Source organism: Rhopalosiphum padi, chromosome 2, assembly GCF_020882245.1.
Source record: "Rhopalosiphum padi isolate XX-2018 chromosome 2, ASM2088224v1, whole genome shotgun sequence".
Classification (NCBI taxonomy): Eukaryota; Metazoa; Arthropoda; class Insecta; order Hemiptera; family Aphididae; genus Rhopalosiphum; species Rhopalosiphum padi.
In genome coordinates, this window is record NC_083598.1 from 80,126,053 (window position 1) to 80,140,242 (window position 14,190).

Sequence of the window (14,190 nt, forward strand, 5' to 3'; positions counted from 1 at the left end):
TAATCAATACATTGATATTTAATCATATAAGTTAATAATTAATATATTTCTTTTAAATCTATTACACAGTATAAAACAAAAAAACTAGTACTAAAAGAACAATAAAATATAACATAGTAGTAGTGATAATCTTTAGTATAACATTTGTGCATGCAGTAACATAATATGTTAACTGCAGTTATAGGAATTCTTTGCCAAAAAACCATGGGTACATTAACTGTATCAAGAAAATAACAACATAACATTTAATATGGGTAATAATTTAAAAATATACTAAAATATTGTATATTAACAAATATTTCTCATGTAAAATTATTAGATAATGGCCCAAGTATAGTTACTAAACTTTCCAACTGTACTGCATGATGATTTCCCTGGGTTTGCACAGTTTTCAATATACTTGTGTAAAACATTTCTCTTAGCTTTAAAAACCGAGAAAAAGATTGTTCCATACTGATAAACTCTGAATGTAACCTTTCAGAATTTTTCATATAAAATTGACCACTCGCTAATGCTTGATAATAAGCTAATATTTCTATGTATATTTTATTCAACAGAATAAGTTTATCTTTAAAACCAACAACCATCAAACACCTTTAAACAAACAAATTCATTACAAATTAAAAATATAGTAGTGATAATGAATAATGATAAAAAAATGTCAAAATAATAACAATTGATTATTTATAGGGCTGGGATTTTAATGACCTTAAAAAAAGGTTGAAATGACTTAAAAAACTATAAAAATGCATTTAAATTTATAAAAATTGGAAAAAAATTAAAAAATGATTCTTTTGCATCAAAATCCCAGCCCTAATTATTCATATATATATATATATATATATATATATATATATATACATAAAATTTAAGTATGGTATTTTTGGTGGGGTATTTGTTTTCCTTAAAATAAAACTGACATATTATTTCAGTAACTGCATAAATTAATATCGAGAGACTAGAGGTCTCTAGATACTACAAATCTAGTAGATTCTACTCAAAATATTGACAATAGTATTTTGCATTATTAATCAATTTAAATAAAATAGGCATTTTCTAAGATTTTTAGTATACAATTGATAAACCATTTATTATATATTCTAAATTTGTAAATTTTAAATTCTCTAACAGTTTGCCATGATGTGACTTGTGTTAACACAATATACTTACTAGTTAATATTAACAATAAAATATTTTTATTTTAATAGACTATTTAATCAAAAATTGTTATTCAAATCACAGTTTATTATACTAACCGTTTTAACATTGTATGCATGTATTGTTTGTGACACGCAAATAAATCATCATAATTTTTTACATTTTCAAAGTTTTCGTTTAATTCGGACCAACATGTGCTGATTACCACTTGCTTATAATACTGCTGAATAGATGAAACAAACTGATTCATCCAATGTTTAAAAAGATTAATCTATAAACATAATTTGCCAAATAACATAAAATTATGTATGAATATTGTTAAAGCAACAGATATAATAATTAGCTAATGAGTCTTATAATATAGTATTGATAAAAACCATGATTTATATTCAATAATACTATTTTAATACATTTAAAAATGCATACTATTCACTGGAAAGCACTTATTAATAAATTATAAATGAAAAATGAAAATGTCTACATACATAATATGTTAGATAATACAATGTCTAAAATTACCTTTCTAAATTGTAATCCTGTATCATTTTTATACACATTTAATATTTCTCTGGCTTTTAATAAACTCCATGAAACAAATTCTAATTTATTTGCAAACAAGAACATTCTTCTATATTTCAATAATATTTTGTTTGACAAAATCATATTCATTGGCCACTTTGGTGAATAATTTAATTCAATACATTCTACGTCCTTAATAAAATTTAAAAAAATTAATTTGGAAAAAAAATAAGATTATTGATTATTTTACTTACTGAAATGTCAATAATTCCATTTGAACTTGGGATAAAAGTCATCTCCAATGTCAAATCATGTAGTTCATAGTTTGTAAAACTATCTTGAATAGCATCATCTACAATTGATTTTAACTTGACTGGATTGAAAATGTTTGAAGGTTGTCGTCTGTTCGTCACAATACCATCAAATAATGTTGTACATAGTTTAGATGAAAACGACCAATTCATCAAAAAGAAGCACTGGGATAAGTAATATAGGTGTCCCATTAAATTTTCTTGAACAAAATACATGTCCAATATTTGCTTATCACAAACACTCTTTTGTATACGAGCAGGTATTAGTATTGAATGTGGTATATAGTCTATCATGTTAACAACATCAAAACAATTGCCATTATATGTTAATGGATCGTTATTATCCGAAAAAAATCCATAAGGCTTATTAAATTCATAAATATTATTAACTGAAGTCCAATCAGGCATTTGAAACAATTCATAATTCTCACTGTCTGAATATATTTTATCGTCTGTAACATTGGTTATGATTACATTCTCATTAAAATGACTATCTGTAATAAAAAATATATATTACTTACATTAATTAATAGGTATTTCATATTATATAGATTAAAATAGTCTTAATAAGTAAATTACAGGGAAATTATTCTACTGTATATTAGGTTACGAGTGTACCTCTTTATTAAGTATACCACTTACACTATTAATGGAAGTGTTAAACATAATTAAATAAATTCAATGATAAATCATTATATAAAAAAAATTATTCTGAGCAGAAACAATGTTTCAGCTTCTATTTTGAAGAATGTTTTATAATTTTTGTATATTATTATAAGTACTTTATTTTTCTACTTGTAATATAGTATTTTGGCCAAAAACATTGAATATATAATACTATAATTTTATTTTAATTTCACATTATATTATTGTTTTCTTGTTTTGTTTTTCCAAAACATTTTGGTAAGTATTGGGAATTTTTTTAACAACCCCCCCCCCCTAAAATATCAACAAGATCCAATTTTTACTATGAAAACCACCTTCATAGTTGAACATTAAAGCAATTTTACTGATCCAAAAGATTAAATCCAAAAAAAAAAAAATATATATTTTAATATTTAAAAAAACACTCATTATTAAACCAATATATTTATAGTAGTATAGTATCACTCAACATCTAAAACTTTAAATATTTTATTATTAGGAGTAAAAATAATAATTAATAATTATTAAACAAGAATAATAAAAACAAAATTAAATAATTGTACAATATTTATACATTAATTATACATTTATATGGAATTAAAATAAAATAATACCTAATACAAACTGATTATTTTAGATATACCTCATCTATTTAAATACTAAGTTTGTTTAATAATTATATTTCTTTTTATTTAACACAAATATCATTAAATACTATAATAAGAGTTAAATTAATAATATATTCACTATTCATATATACTAAATACTTATATACCTATATAAAGTACAATAAATAATGATATTGAATTATTTATTTATTCACTATAATGGTCAAAGACAAATTCTATTAATTACCAGTATTTTCTTTCAAATAATTAGGCCCAACAGTTGATTCATATAAATAACAGTTTGACATTCTTTTTACACAATTTAGAACTTTTAAACCAGGGTCATATTTGAAATAAGTAGAAAATTTTTCATATGCCTTCTGGGTATCAATAGCATCGAAGCAACAAATTAAATTTGGTAAAAACACATTCTAGAAAAAAAGAAATATTATTATTTACTATAAATATTAACAAATTAAGATAATTTCAATTTTTTTTTTTACTTACTAAATCGTTAAAATTTTTGAAGAAATTAATAGTTTTTCCACAATTCAAAATATCGCTTTTGTATTTATTTAAAAATATTGGAACTTCTATACTCTCATCTATAGTAAAACGATCCCAATTTCTTCGGCTACTGGTATCTTCATCCTCAATATCTGGTTTTACTTGAATGAACATGCCAGTTACTTCATTATTTAACACTCCTTTTAATGCCCAATTTGATAAAAATCTAATAACATTTTTTATTAAAAAAAAAACAAAAACAAACAAATTCAAAGCAATTTACTTGAAATAAGCTAAACAGCATGATTCAAAAATGTATATTAACATCTTCAGAAATAAATCATTCGAGAATCGATATTCAAACAAATAACTATGAATTTTATTCAACAGTTTTATACCACATGGTATATTCTCTGGAATGACAATACAATCCTGTGTTTTTAAACAACATATATTTGCTAACAATTGTAAGCGAGGAGTTATAAGAGATATACGATCAACAAGTGATAACAAAGATTCATTTGATACAGCATAAATTGATCGTTCATAATCATCCAATATATTAGATGCAGAAAATATGAATGCCTGAAAATAATAAATAATTTATTGAAACTTATAAAACCACTAATAATTTTAAAATTGTATTTATATTTATACTTTAATTATACTATTGTCACACATGTCCTTCCATTTGTTTATTGTGTTACTAATAATTTTGTATAAATTAGAACATTTCAAAATTGGATCTGTAGCAGACTCAAACATTTCTGGTGTTAAACCACTAATACTAATGTTTCCATTCCGTTTGTACATAAGTGTTTCCTATAAATATGTCATATAGTTATAAACCTTGAAGTCTTGACCAAATTATAATTTTCATATAACTTATAAAAAAAAATTAATAGTAGTTAGGTAATTAGATTATAATTATATTATTTGGTACAATAGTGACTGAGAAAATGCTTAAGTAAAATAATGGGATAATGGTCTAAATATATTAATAAAAAAAAACTATTTTATACTCTAGCTATACTCTATTCAAAAAAAAAGAAAGACAGTCGACAATGATCAGTTTTCATCAGGCAGAGTTCAAGCAATACTTCTTTGTCCTCCCTACAGAGTCAATCATTCATATGCTTGCCGTGTAGTTTAGCCCCCACAAACTAGCCAGCTGCCATATGTTTTTTTTATTTTGAATAGAATATATAAAAGAGTACCTCGTAGCAGTAAGTTTCTACATCAGAAGGCGATATTGGATTTGAATTCACATGTCAAATGCAGCGCGTTCAGGAGCTTAAATTTATTATTCCAATAACTGCTAAGCTTAAATTTTGCTCAGATTAACATGGTAAAGTATTATTAAGGTTGCAACCGGTAGTCAGAAACAAAAACTAATAATGAAAAGTGAAAACCGACTTAATGGGGATTTGATCTAATCGAACCGGAAATAAATCAGTCACTGTTTGAGGTTACTTTTATATGAAACAAAGTATAGATATACAAAAATATGATACTAACTTGATCTACAAGAAAATAAGTTGTGCCCATATTGATCAACATTAGTTTGATATCTTGCATGATACATAAACTACTAATTTCTCTTTGAGGGAAATATGTTTTTATGTTATGATCCCTGACATTTATGCCCGTGGAAATATACCAAAAACATAGAGCAGAACTTATCTTTTCTTCTTCTTCAATAGAATGTTTATCAGTTTTATTTGATTCATTTTTTTCCAAATTATTGGTTTCAACATAAATCTCCTAAAAAAATGAACTGTGTGTATTATACATAAAAACATTTTATTTCTTTTAAAAGTTATATTATTGTTTATTGTTTTCAGTATTTTGTGGACAAAATTTATTTAATCAAGACATTTAAAATGCATTTTTATTACCTTGGATTCATGTGAAAATTTATCATCTGAAATTAGTTGTTCTTTTTTTGCATCATCACTACAACATACCATAAACAACTTCAATAAAATAATGCGCAATGCATAACAGAAACATGAGTTAATTACCTATTATTTATCTCTAAATGTTGTGCACAATCAGTGTGCTGAAAATCTGATAGACTAAATACACTTGTATAATTACTATAAAACAAAATCATAAAATATAAAAACAAATAAAAATAAAAATCATACATAAAACTAGTGCATTAATAATAAAATTATAAATTTAAATAATATAGATGACTAATGAGATAAAATGAGTGCATAAAACTTTTCCCAACATTCTTAAAAGTTACAATGATAGTGCCCCAAACTATCTTTTAATGACCTACAAATCTAAGCATAATCTTTGAAAACTTCCTGATTTGAGTTTCCATATTAAAATATACTTACTTCACAATCTATTATTCAAGTCTTCAAAACTCAGTATTTATACAAAATTAAATATTTACAAATATAATTTTAAAAAAAAATCATAAACACAAGAAAAATTAAACTTATCAAAAATTCAAATTTTTCTATCCAAAACTCACATATTATACTAATGCTCTTTACTTGTATATAATTTATGAATAATAATGATTTACACAAAAACACAAACATGCACTTTAGTTATATAACACGGTAAAACAAAATAAATATCTAATATAAAATAATAAATTAATGTTCTAAATTTTAAGATAATAATATGACTGAAAATAATCTAAAGATGATGCATTTTTTTCAGAGTACAAATTAAATATTTACCAATATTTTTCCCAGATATCACTTTTGCAACCATGTGGTTTGGGACATGTCTTGTATAAGGTAAATAAGTTAGGATAATCACTATAATAAAAAATAAAAACATGCATATTAAAATAAATATAAAAATGTAAGGTTAGTATAATATTAAGTGAATTACAAAAAATTATCTGTATAGTTGAAAGTATTTGTAGAGTCAGCTTGAAACGAATTAAAGTTGAAAATATTTGGAATGTCTCTGTAAAAAAATTAAATAAATAACAAATTTAAACAAACTTAATTAAAGCTTAATACCTTTCTCTTTTTATTATGCTTGATGGATACAAAACATCATCCAAACAATTAAAGCCTGGTGTATCAAATATGTTTGGAATATTTCTAAAAACAAAATTGCATTTAGTTAACTAAAATTATTTGATACATTCAAATATTTAAACATTTTCAACAATACATTACTTTTCTCTGTCCACGACATCTGATCGGTTATAAACATTATCCACAGAGTTTCTTTTTTCAAATAAACTTGGATTGTCTCTATAATTATAATTATGTTAAAATCATTTATTATAAATAGAATAAACTTATATTACTTGTCTTCATTTGAAATATTTTGAACTCTAAAACTGCATATAGTAGACATTGTTTGATTTTTTCTAGATGTATAAAAAAATATATAAATTTTAACTATTTATCTTAATCACATTACTCATAAGAATTTACACATATCAAACAAAATAATTACTGTCTCCAAAACGCTTTTAATAACCTAATGATCCTTATATTACCCTAATTATACAAATAAACAAAGCCAGATAATGATACCAGTGAGATAGAAATTAAATTCAAGTGTTTAAAAAAACGGAACTCGCGTCGTATGCTATCTACCTGAACTTTGATCACGTTATATGTTATCTACCTTTCGGTTGATATCTACTTAATACTTTGTACGGAGACTAATATTGCAGGTGTAACCGTATAATTATAAACATCAATAATACACTCTACAGTCTACACTTTACACATATCATAGCTAGTAGACATATGACTTTTGTAAAAGTGGTGTATGCTTAAATTATTTTCAAATTAAATTATTTATGTAATTATTTTTTGTTAAATCAAAATGGAACATTTTATTGACTTTTATAGACATGTTATTTACAATGATGAATCTTGCACCAATTTTTAAAACAATGTGGTGTCTTACCCACTGCTAAAGTATGCCAAAAAGTTAATTCAAAATAAAATATGGCATAAAAACACGTGGTGCCACTAACTTATTGGAACGGCAGTTGATGGAAGAGTGGTGACGTTCACTCAATGCATCAAAGAATCTTTTTGACCAGTTTTTTGAAGACATGAAAAAGAGTTCTTTAATGTAATTACTAATTAATGTCTAGATGCACAGACGACACCAACAATCTACAAATTGCGGGGTGGAAAATTGTAGATAACATACAACGCCAACACACAATTTTGGTAGATACATTTTTCATGTAGATAGCATACGACGCGAGTTCCAAAAAAACTAAATTTTCATTATCAATTATGTTTAAATAATATTTATACAATATTAATTTTGATTAAAAGTAAAATAAAATTGTTTATTTTTTATACTTCTTGCTTTCTATTTATTAATGAGGGCTCATTCTAATCGATTATATACCATAATAACCATATATGAACTACATTTTACAATTAGAAAACCCTGCTGACTCCTGAAACTTGTTGTAGCCAATTTTCACTTTATTTAAAAATGATTTTTTCAATATCGATCTTTAGGTAATGTATGCCCTTAAATTTAAACTGTAATAGATTACTGTTGAAAAAATTGCATTTAAGTATGTTAATGTTATAGAGATAATGAGGTTAATACAAGGCTTTTGGGAAGTACTGAAGAGAAAAAATAAAAAATTACATAAAATTTACTGATCAACAATAATCAATAATTAAATGGAAATCTATAGAAAATAAATACATCATATTATTAGAAAAAGATATTTTCACTATTTTAATATAAGTATGAAATATATATATTTAAAAACTTTTAGATCATATTTTAGTTTTTTACTCTTACATTTTATTTTTGACGATTAATTATTTTTGAATAATTCCCAGCCTAACCATGCCCAAAGTTGAAAAAAATAATAGACTGGAACAATTAAGATACACAAAATAATATAATATTCAACAGTAGAGAAATCCATAAGACAGCTTGCTTTAAATCTGCAAAAATCAAAATTGAATATTATGAAAACATTTGACTCATTATTAAAATTTAATAATTTCAAACTTTAAGTTATTAGTAGGTATAATATACCTAAAAAAAATATGAAATAATATTTTTTTATTCATAGAAAATTTATCTTAATATGTAAGTATATGAAATACATAAATTAATTTTAACTAAAGTAAATGCATCTATTTCCTTTCCTTTTTTTTTTTTATAATATTCAGAAATTTCAAAAGTTGTATTCATAAGCAAAACAAATGTCTTTAATATGATATGGGAATTAAATAAATATACTATAAATAATCCATTCAACTTTTCCATAAATTATAATTAAGTCATAGGACTTGGGTTGATTTGATACAACTTGATAAATTTGTCAATGTAAAATAATTGTAAAATGTTCTAAAATATTATTGAGAAATATGTCTCGATAAGTTTAAATTGTCATACCTGAGATTATACTAGTTGCACTAGTAAAATTAAAGACAAATACTCACCTTGATATACAAATTCAGTTAATATCTACACTTGGTGCATTAGAATCTAGGAGAAATTAAATTAAACAATGTACTTTATGCAGCAACTAAATACTACAGTAAAGAAAAGTAAATCACTTATAACTCGTTTAGTTATTACTGAGTTTTTACACTTTAACTAGGGCACTATAAAATGTATAATACCTTACTTTAATTATTATGCGCCATTATCTATACGCATATTCAAAATTTCAAAAGTTTTGTTTGACTACTGTCTACTTTACATGACGTCCATAACAGACGCTTTTGTACGTTATCAATTGTGGTCGGTTTCGTATCACAGAATATTCCGTGTTCCTATCACAGAGCCGTGAATCGTGATAAGAAGGTAAAAAACCGGGAAAACATTGTAAACATAAAGCAAATAGCAAATAGCAATAACGCTTTAACGCCAGTCGCCAAAAGCGTTGTTATTTGTTTCACTTCATCACTTGTCAGTTGTCTGTCGTCACGTACTCACGTGTCAATAGTCTTTCGCAGTCCACCATCACTATTAAACATTTTTAAATTTAATAGCCACAGCCAACAACATAATAATATGGAATCCGTAACCATACCCACACGAGCGTTTGTTAACGGTTCATTCTTGCAGAAATTCGCAAACAAGCCTGTAACATTGATCGGTAACGTGTTGAAGGTATAATATTTATCTACATATATATATACACGCCAATAAAACGACTGTTGATTGCAAATGTTTGTTTTCGTAGGTGAATCCCGACGGTAAATCTATAACTATGCAAACAACAGACGACCAAGTGGTGACTGTTAATTTTCATGAACCAGTTGAAAGCTCTCTAGACGGTTGGGTCGAAGTGCATGGTTTGGCCAAAGATAAAGGAACTGTAGCTGGAGAAAGTTATTACAATTTACCATCATCAATAACTGATGATTTTGGTAAGTACATGAACATTGAACGGGTTTCTATTCGTTTGCTTGATAGAAATATTTTTCTTGGTAATCTTATTAATTTCTAATCAATATTATAACCTTAAAACAAAATCTATGTACAACTTATAAAAGTTATTCTGATTTCAAGTTACTATTTTATTTTTGACTAATTTAAATTATATTAGCAGTTATTGAACATCAAAAATAAACTTTTGAAATCAACTATTGGCTATTATTAATGATAAATTAATATGGTTTTTTTTATTTCTGTTTGTTTAGAGAAACCACAATTTAATGAAACAGTTTCACTAATATACAGTCTATCAAACCCCTTGAAGTAATGAAGATAAGTGAATTGTTGATTCAAATTTTAATTTAATTATCTTATTTTATTTTTTTGTATTTTTTTTTTTTTTTTTATAATAACACTTAATTATCTTATTAAATATTTTCTAAATAATTAAACTTTGGTATTAAAATAATTATTTTTACACTTAAAAATATGTTATGTCATCTATATTTTGTTTTGTAAAATGACATGGTACAAAACAACACAATTTTAGTTATGTTAAGTATAAAATTGTTTCAACTGTTACTATTCTTTCATTCATTTAATTAAAAACCTCATACAATCGTTTACAAAAGATACCATAGTCTTGTTTTATAATGTACAAATCGTTAACCTATCCAAGGACACATACATATAAAAATGGTTTTTTTTATAAGATATGTACATATTATATCAAATAGTTTAGTGTCTACTAGTAGACTTAGTTCTCAATTGAGACAAAATAAATATATTAAAAAAATTCCCAACGCCATTACTCGATTAAGAGAGACAGTCCCTTTATAAAAATATATTTACATCCCCTTTCTAAGTATGTCCTAATGAATGAAAACAAATTTAATATTCAGAAATACATTTTTTTTTTATTGCATTCTCCTAATTTGTTCCCAATTGCAATGCCAATATTTCATATAAATTTCTTATCTATAGTGGTAAAACACGTGGTACATATAAGTGTATACTTTTTTTCTACATTACTACATTAGTATTTAGTACTTAAAAACAATAAAACCTTGGGTATAACCATTATAATTTTATTAAACATAATAATTATAAAACCAAAATCTTGTAATTTAACTTAATATTATACAATTTTTAGATTTAATCATTACAGAAAAATAAATATATAACATTTTGGTAAATTATAAAACAAATACACCATATCCATTTAAATATATATACATATTTTACATAACCAAATTTCATTACAGTTTTTTAACCAATGTAACATTAAAAAAGACGTTTTTGAACGATATAAGCAATAACACATAAAAAAAATGCAAAAGCAAACATAATAAGAATTTTGTCAGTAGTTTCACGTTGTCCATATTTGTTTAAAAGTTTTTCAGACTGAGTTAATGCTCCTTTGGCATTTTTAATCTCACTGCTTATATTAGATACAGTTGAAGAGGACTTTACTGAAAATTAATAATTAAAATAAATTAAAATTCTAATTAATAAATAAAATATAAGATTTTATGATCTAACAAAGAGTTTCAAGAGTATCCAAGCTTTGTTGAGATGTGCTTGCAAGTTGTCTACTGACTGATAAAAGTTGATTGGTAACAGTTGATGACTGTTTTAATAAATTTTCTTTATCCATTTTCAACCTTAAACAAAAAATTATTTAGCAACAGACAATATTGTTAATGAGTAATAACATAAAACTGAATTCTAACCATAATAATAGTAGGTAAGTATTAAAATATGATATGTATTAAATTATCTAAAAATAAGTAGGATACTAATAATAAAATTAATAGTTTCATTTATTCTAATCTAAAAGAACTACTTACTTATGTCGAACTTGTTCTTCTTTGCTTGTACCCAACAACTGTTCACTAGATTTTTTGTGAATCCTCGCCATACATTCCACATTGGCCTTTCTGAACGAAGCAATGTTACTATACAATTTCAATAATCAGTAATGAATAATAAATATTAATTATAAAATTATGTTTTTAAAAATAAAACTTTACATTTTATATTAAGTACAATACAATCAATATTTATGGAAATCTTTCAATAACAGAAGCAGAATAATACAATTCCAGTCATTTATCATTTAAATATATTTATTAAGGTAACCTCAGGCTAAGTTGCTAATAGGCAATACTACTCTTAATATTCTTGTAGAATTAATTAATAACCATAATTATTTTAACTTTATTCATAAGTAAAAAACAAAATTTTGTTTTCATTACTTTTCAATTTTAAAACTAATATTCCATTAAATATTTAGTCAAAGAAAAAATATCACTATATCCGTAATCTCTGTATGTCCTAAGAAAAAAACTTTATACTTTTAAAATGTCAAGTATGAATAATTATGAAATATATATAAAATTATAAATAAATTACTCGTACTAGAATTAATTATAATAGAAATATAAGACCTAATGAATTATACATAATAAATAACTTAAAAAAGTTGAAATTCTATGTAATTTTATGATTTTACTCATATTGGTAGTTTTTATATTTAAAATACTTAGTCAAGTTTTTAAGCTTCATTATGAATTACCTAGTTAAATATTCTCTCTGATTGCGGGCTTCTTCTACAACTTCTGACCGTTCTTGTTGACTTTCTGCTTCTCGTGCATACAACTCTAAATTTTCTATTAAATTTCTAAATACATTAATTTGATTTCTACCGTCTGCATTTAACTGTGTTAAAGATTCAATAGGTCCATCACACGAATATATGTCCTATATTTTAAATCATATAAACGGGTAAGAATATATTTTAAAATTATTGAGTAACATTGACAATTTACCTGTATTATAGACTTTAATGTCACATTTGTGTTTACAATGCATTCTCTGACTGTGCTTAATTCTTTTATCATTTTGAAATATAAGTAGAATATCTAACACACTAATTACAATCAACACAAGGATTAAATAAATAAATGTACAGATAAACCAATAAAATTTACTAAAATAACAATATATTTCTATAAATCTAAATTTATATTAAACTACCTATCAAGATTATCACTAAATAATAAATTCTCTTTAATGTTTTAAAAAACTATAATATTCCATTTCAAATTAAGACATATCAACATAATATAATCTCTAATAATCATGTAGAAATGTATATAGAATATGAAATACTAAAAACTGAACTTAGTTTTGAATTTTTGATGTCATCATAAAACATGATATTTTGATTTGTTGTATTATTATATATAATCAACAGAATTATCACAGAACAATTATTATCATCAGTGTTTAAAACATAGACCACGATTAAAGATAGTACTATCTTAAATCGTGAATAGAATATATATATATGTCTATGGTTTAAAATCGTATTTAGATAATAATAGATAAGACATATTTTGGCTCCAAATCACGATTTCTATGCTTGACTAATAATGACCACGGATATAGATACTATGGTTGCACGACAGCCTATATTGGATCACGGCGTTGAGCGGCGCAGAATGTTCTTATCAAATCCGACAAAAAGTCGCGTACTACTAGTGCTCTCTACAGTCATTATTATAGAAATCTTGTACCATGTTACCACAGACTACATTTAGTTTGTGATGTTACCATAACTAATAACAATAATAGAGGCTATAGAGAGCGCTAGTATGACGCGACTTTCTATTCATTCTTGATAGGAACATTCTGAGCCGTCATATCCGTGCTCGTTGTGCAACCATAGTATCTATATCCGTGATAATGACTAGAGACCACGATTAAAGATAATTAGATAATATATTACATTTTTATGAATTTTGTTAAAATTCCAACTTTATACGCTTATAGAAATTAACTACGTATAAACCCTGTATTAAATTTCAAGCTTTTCATTAATTTCAAATAATTTTTAATCGACATTTATGAAAAAAATTGAAAATTTCATCATAAATAAAAATAATAATTTAAACATTTGATGAATTTGCATCGAAAAAACGAAACCAATGTTATCGAAAATTGGATTTGCGTAAAAATTCATATTTAATTTTTTATAAAAATAAGTTAGTACTGAGAATTTTTGA

At 24.5% G+C, this 14,190-nt stretch overlaps 3 protein-coding genes across 5 annotated transcripts; 1 reads left to right on the top strand and 2 right to left on the bottom strand.

Annotated features, from left to right (window-relative positions):
• LOC132920559 (gamma-tubulin complex component 6-like) lies at positions 1 to 9,462 on the bottom strand. 3 transcript variants are annotated; one of them, XM_060983040.1, is made up of 18 exons: positions 9,178 to 9,462; positions 8,525 to 8,673; positions 7,041 to 7,103; positions 6,907 to 6,984; positions 6,745 to 6,828; positions 6,611 to 6,688; positions 6,454 to 6,534; positions 5,773 to 5,847; positions 5,647 to 5,704; positions 5,267 to 5,512; positions 4,406 to 4,570; positions 4,032 to 4,333; positions 3,749 to 3,974; positions 3,489 to 3,672; positions 1,932 to 2,482; positions 1,678 to 1,869; positions 1,257 to 1,429; positions 1 to 594 (listed from the first exon to the last, which is right to left on the bottom strand). In XM_060983040.1, exons 3-18 carry the CDS (start codon positions 7,088 to 7,090, stop codon positions 303 to 305), a joined length of 2,835 nt encoding a protein of 944 aa, XP_060839023.1. In that variant the 5' UTR covers positions 7,091 to 7,103; positions 8,525 to 8,673; positions 9,178 to 9,462; the 3' UTR covers positions 1 to 302. The 3 variants fall into 3 exon arrangements, with proteins under 3 accessions (XP_060839023.1, XP_060839024.1, XP_060839025.1); XM_060983041.1 differs by lacking the exon at positions 8,525 to 8,673; XM_060983042.1 differs by lacking the exon at positions 5,773 to 5,847.
• A 137-nt stretch (positions 9,463 to 9,599) lies between these two features.
• On the top strand, positions 9,600 to 10,755 carry LOC132920561 (replication protein A 14 kDa subunit-like). The gene is made up of 3 exons (XM_060983044.1): positions 9,600 to 9,853; positions 9,927 to 10,113; positions 10,387 to 10,755. Exons 1-3 carry the CDS (start codon positions 9,755 to 9,757, stop codon positions 10,446 to 10,448), a joined length of 348 nt encoding a protein of 115 aa, XP_060839027.1. The 5' UTR covers positions 9,600 to 9,754; the 3' UTR covers positions 10,449 to 10,755.
• Positions 10,756 to 11,187: 432 nt separating this feature from the next.
• LOC132920560 (vesicle transport protein SEC20) lies at positions 11,188 to 13,355 on the bottom strand. Its single transcript, XM_060983043.1, has 5 exons — positions 12,952 to 13,355; positions 12,699 to 12,883; positions 11,971 to 12,078; positions 11,663 to 11,784; positions 11,188 to 11,592 (listed from the first exon to the last, which is right to left on the bottom strand). Exons 1-5 carry the CDS (start codon positions 13,021 to 13,023, stop codon positions 11,405 to 11,407), a joined length of 675 nt encoding a protein of 224 aa, XP_060839026.1. The 5' UTR covers positions 13,024 to 13,355; the 3' UTR covers positions 11,188 to 11,404.
• Between the last annotated feature and the right edge of the window lie 835 nt (positions 13,356 to 14,190).

Excerpts from the sequence above, each read along its gene's own strand:
- LOC132920559 (XM_060983041.1), bottom strand. The coding sequence starts at position 7,090 with ATGTCTACTATATGCAGTTTTAGAGTTCAAAATATTTCAAATGAAGAC. Across the intron at positions 6,829-6,906 it reads GATGTCGTGGACAGAGAAAA|AAATATTCCAAACATATTTG; the intron begins GTAATGTATTGT and ends TTTTGTTTTTAG. Across the intron at positions 4,334-4,405 it reads GTGACAATAGTATAATTAAA|GCATTCATATTTTCTGCATC; the intron begins GTATAAATATAA and ends TATTATTTTCAG.
- LOC132920561 (XM_060983044.1), top strand. The coding sequence starts at position 9,755 with ATGGAATCCGTAACCATACCCACACGAGCGTTTGTTAACGGTTCATTC. Across the intron at positions 9,854-9,926 it reads TGATCGGTAACGTGTTGAAG|GTGAATCCCGACGGTAAATC; the intron begins GTATAATATTTA and ends TTGTTTTCGTAG. Across the intron at positions 10,114-10,386 it reads ATCAATAACTGATGATTTTG|AGAAACCACAATTTAATGAA; the intron begins GTAAGTACATGA and ends CTGTTTGTTTAG.
- LOC132920560 (XM_060983043.1), bottom strand. The coding sequence starts at position 13,023 with ATGATAAAAGAATTAAGCACAGTCAGAGAATGCATTGTAAACACAAAT. Across the intron at positions 12,884-12,951 it reads CATTAAAGTCTATAATACAG|GACATATATTCGTGTGATGG; the intron begins GTAAATTGTCAA and ends TTTAAAATATAG. Across the intron at positions 11,785-11,970 it reads GAAGAACAAGTTCGACATAA|GTTGAAAATGGATAAAGAAA; the intron begins GTAAGTAGTTCT and ends TTTTTGTTTAAG.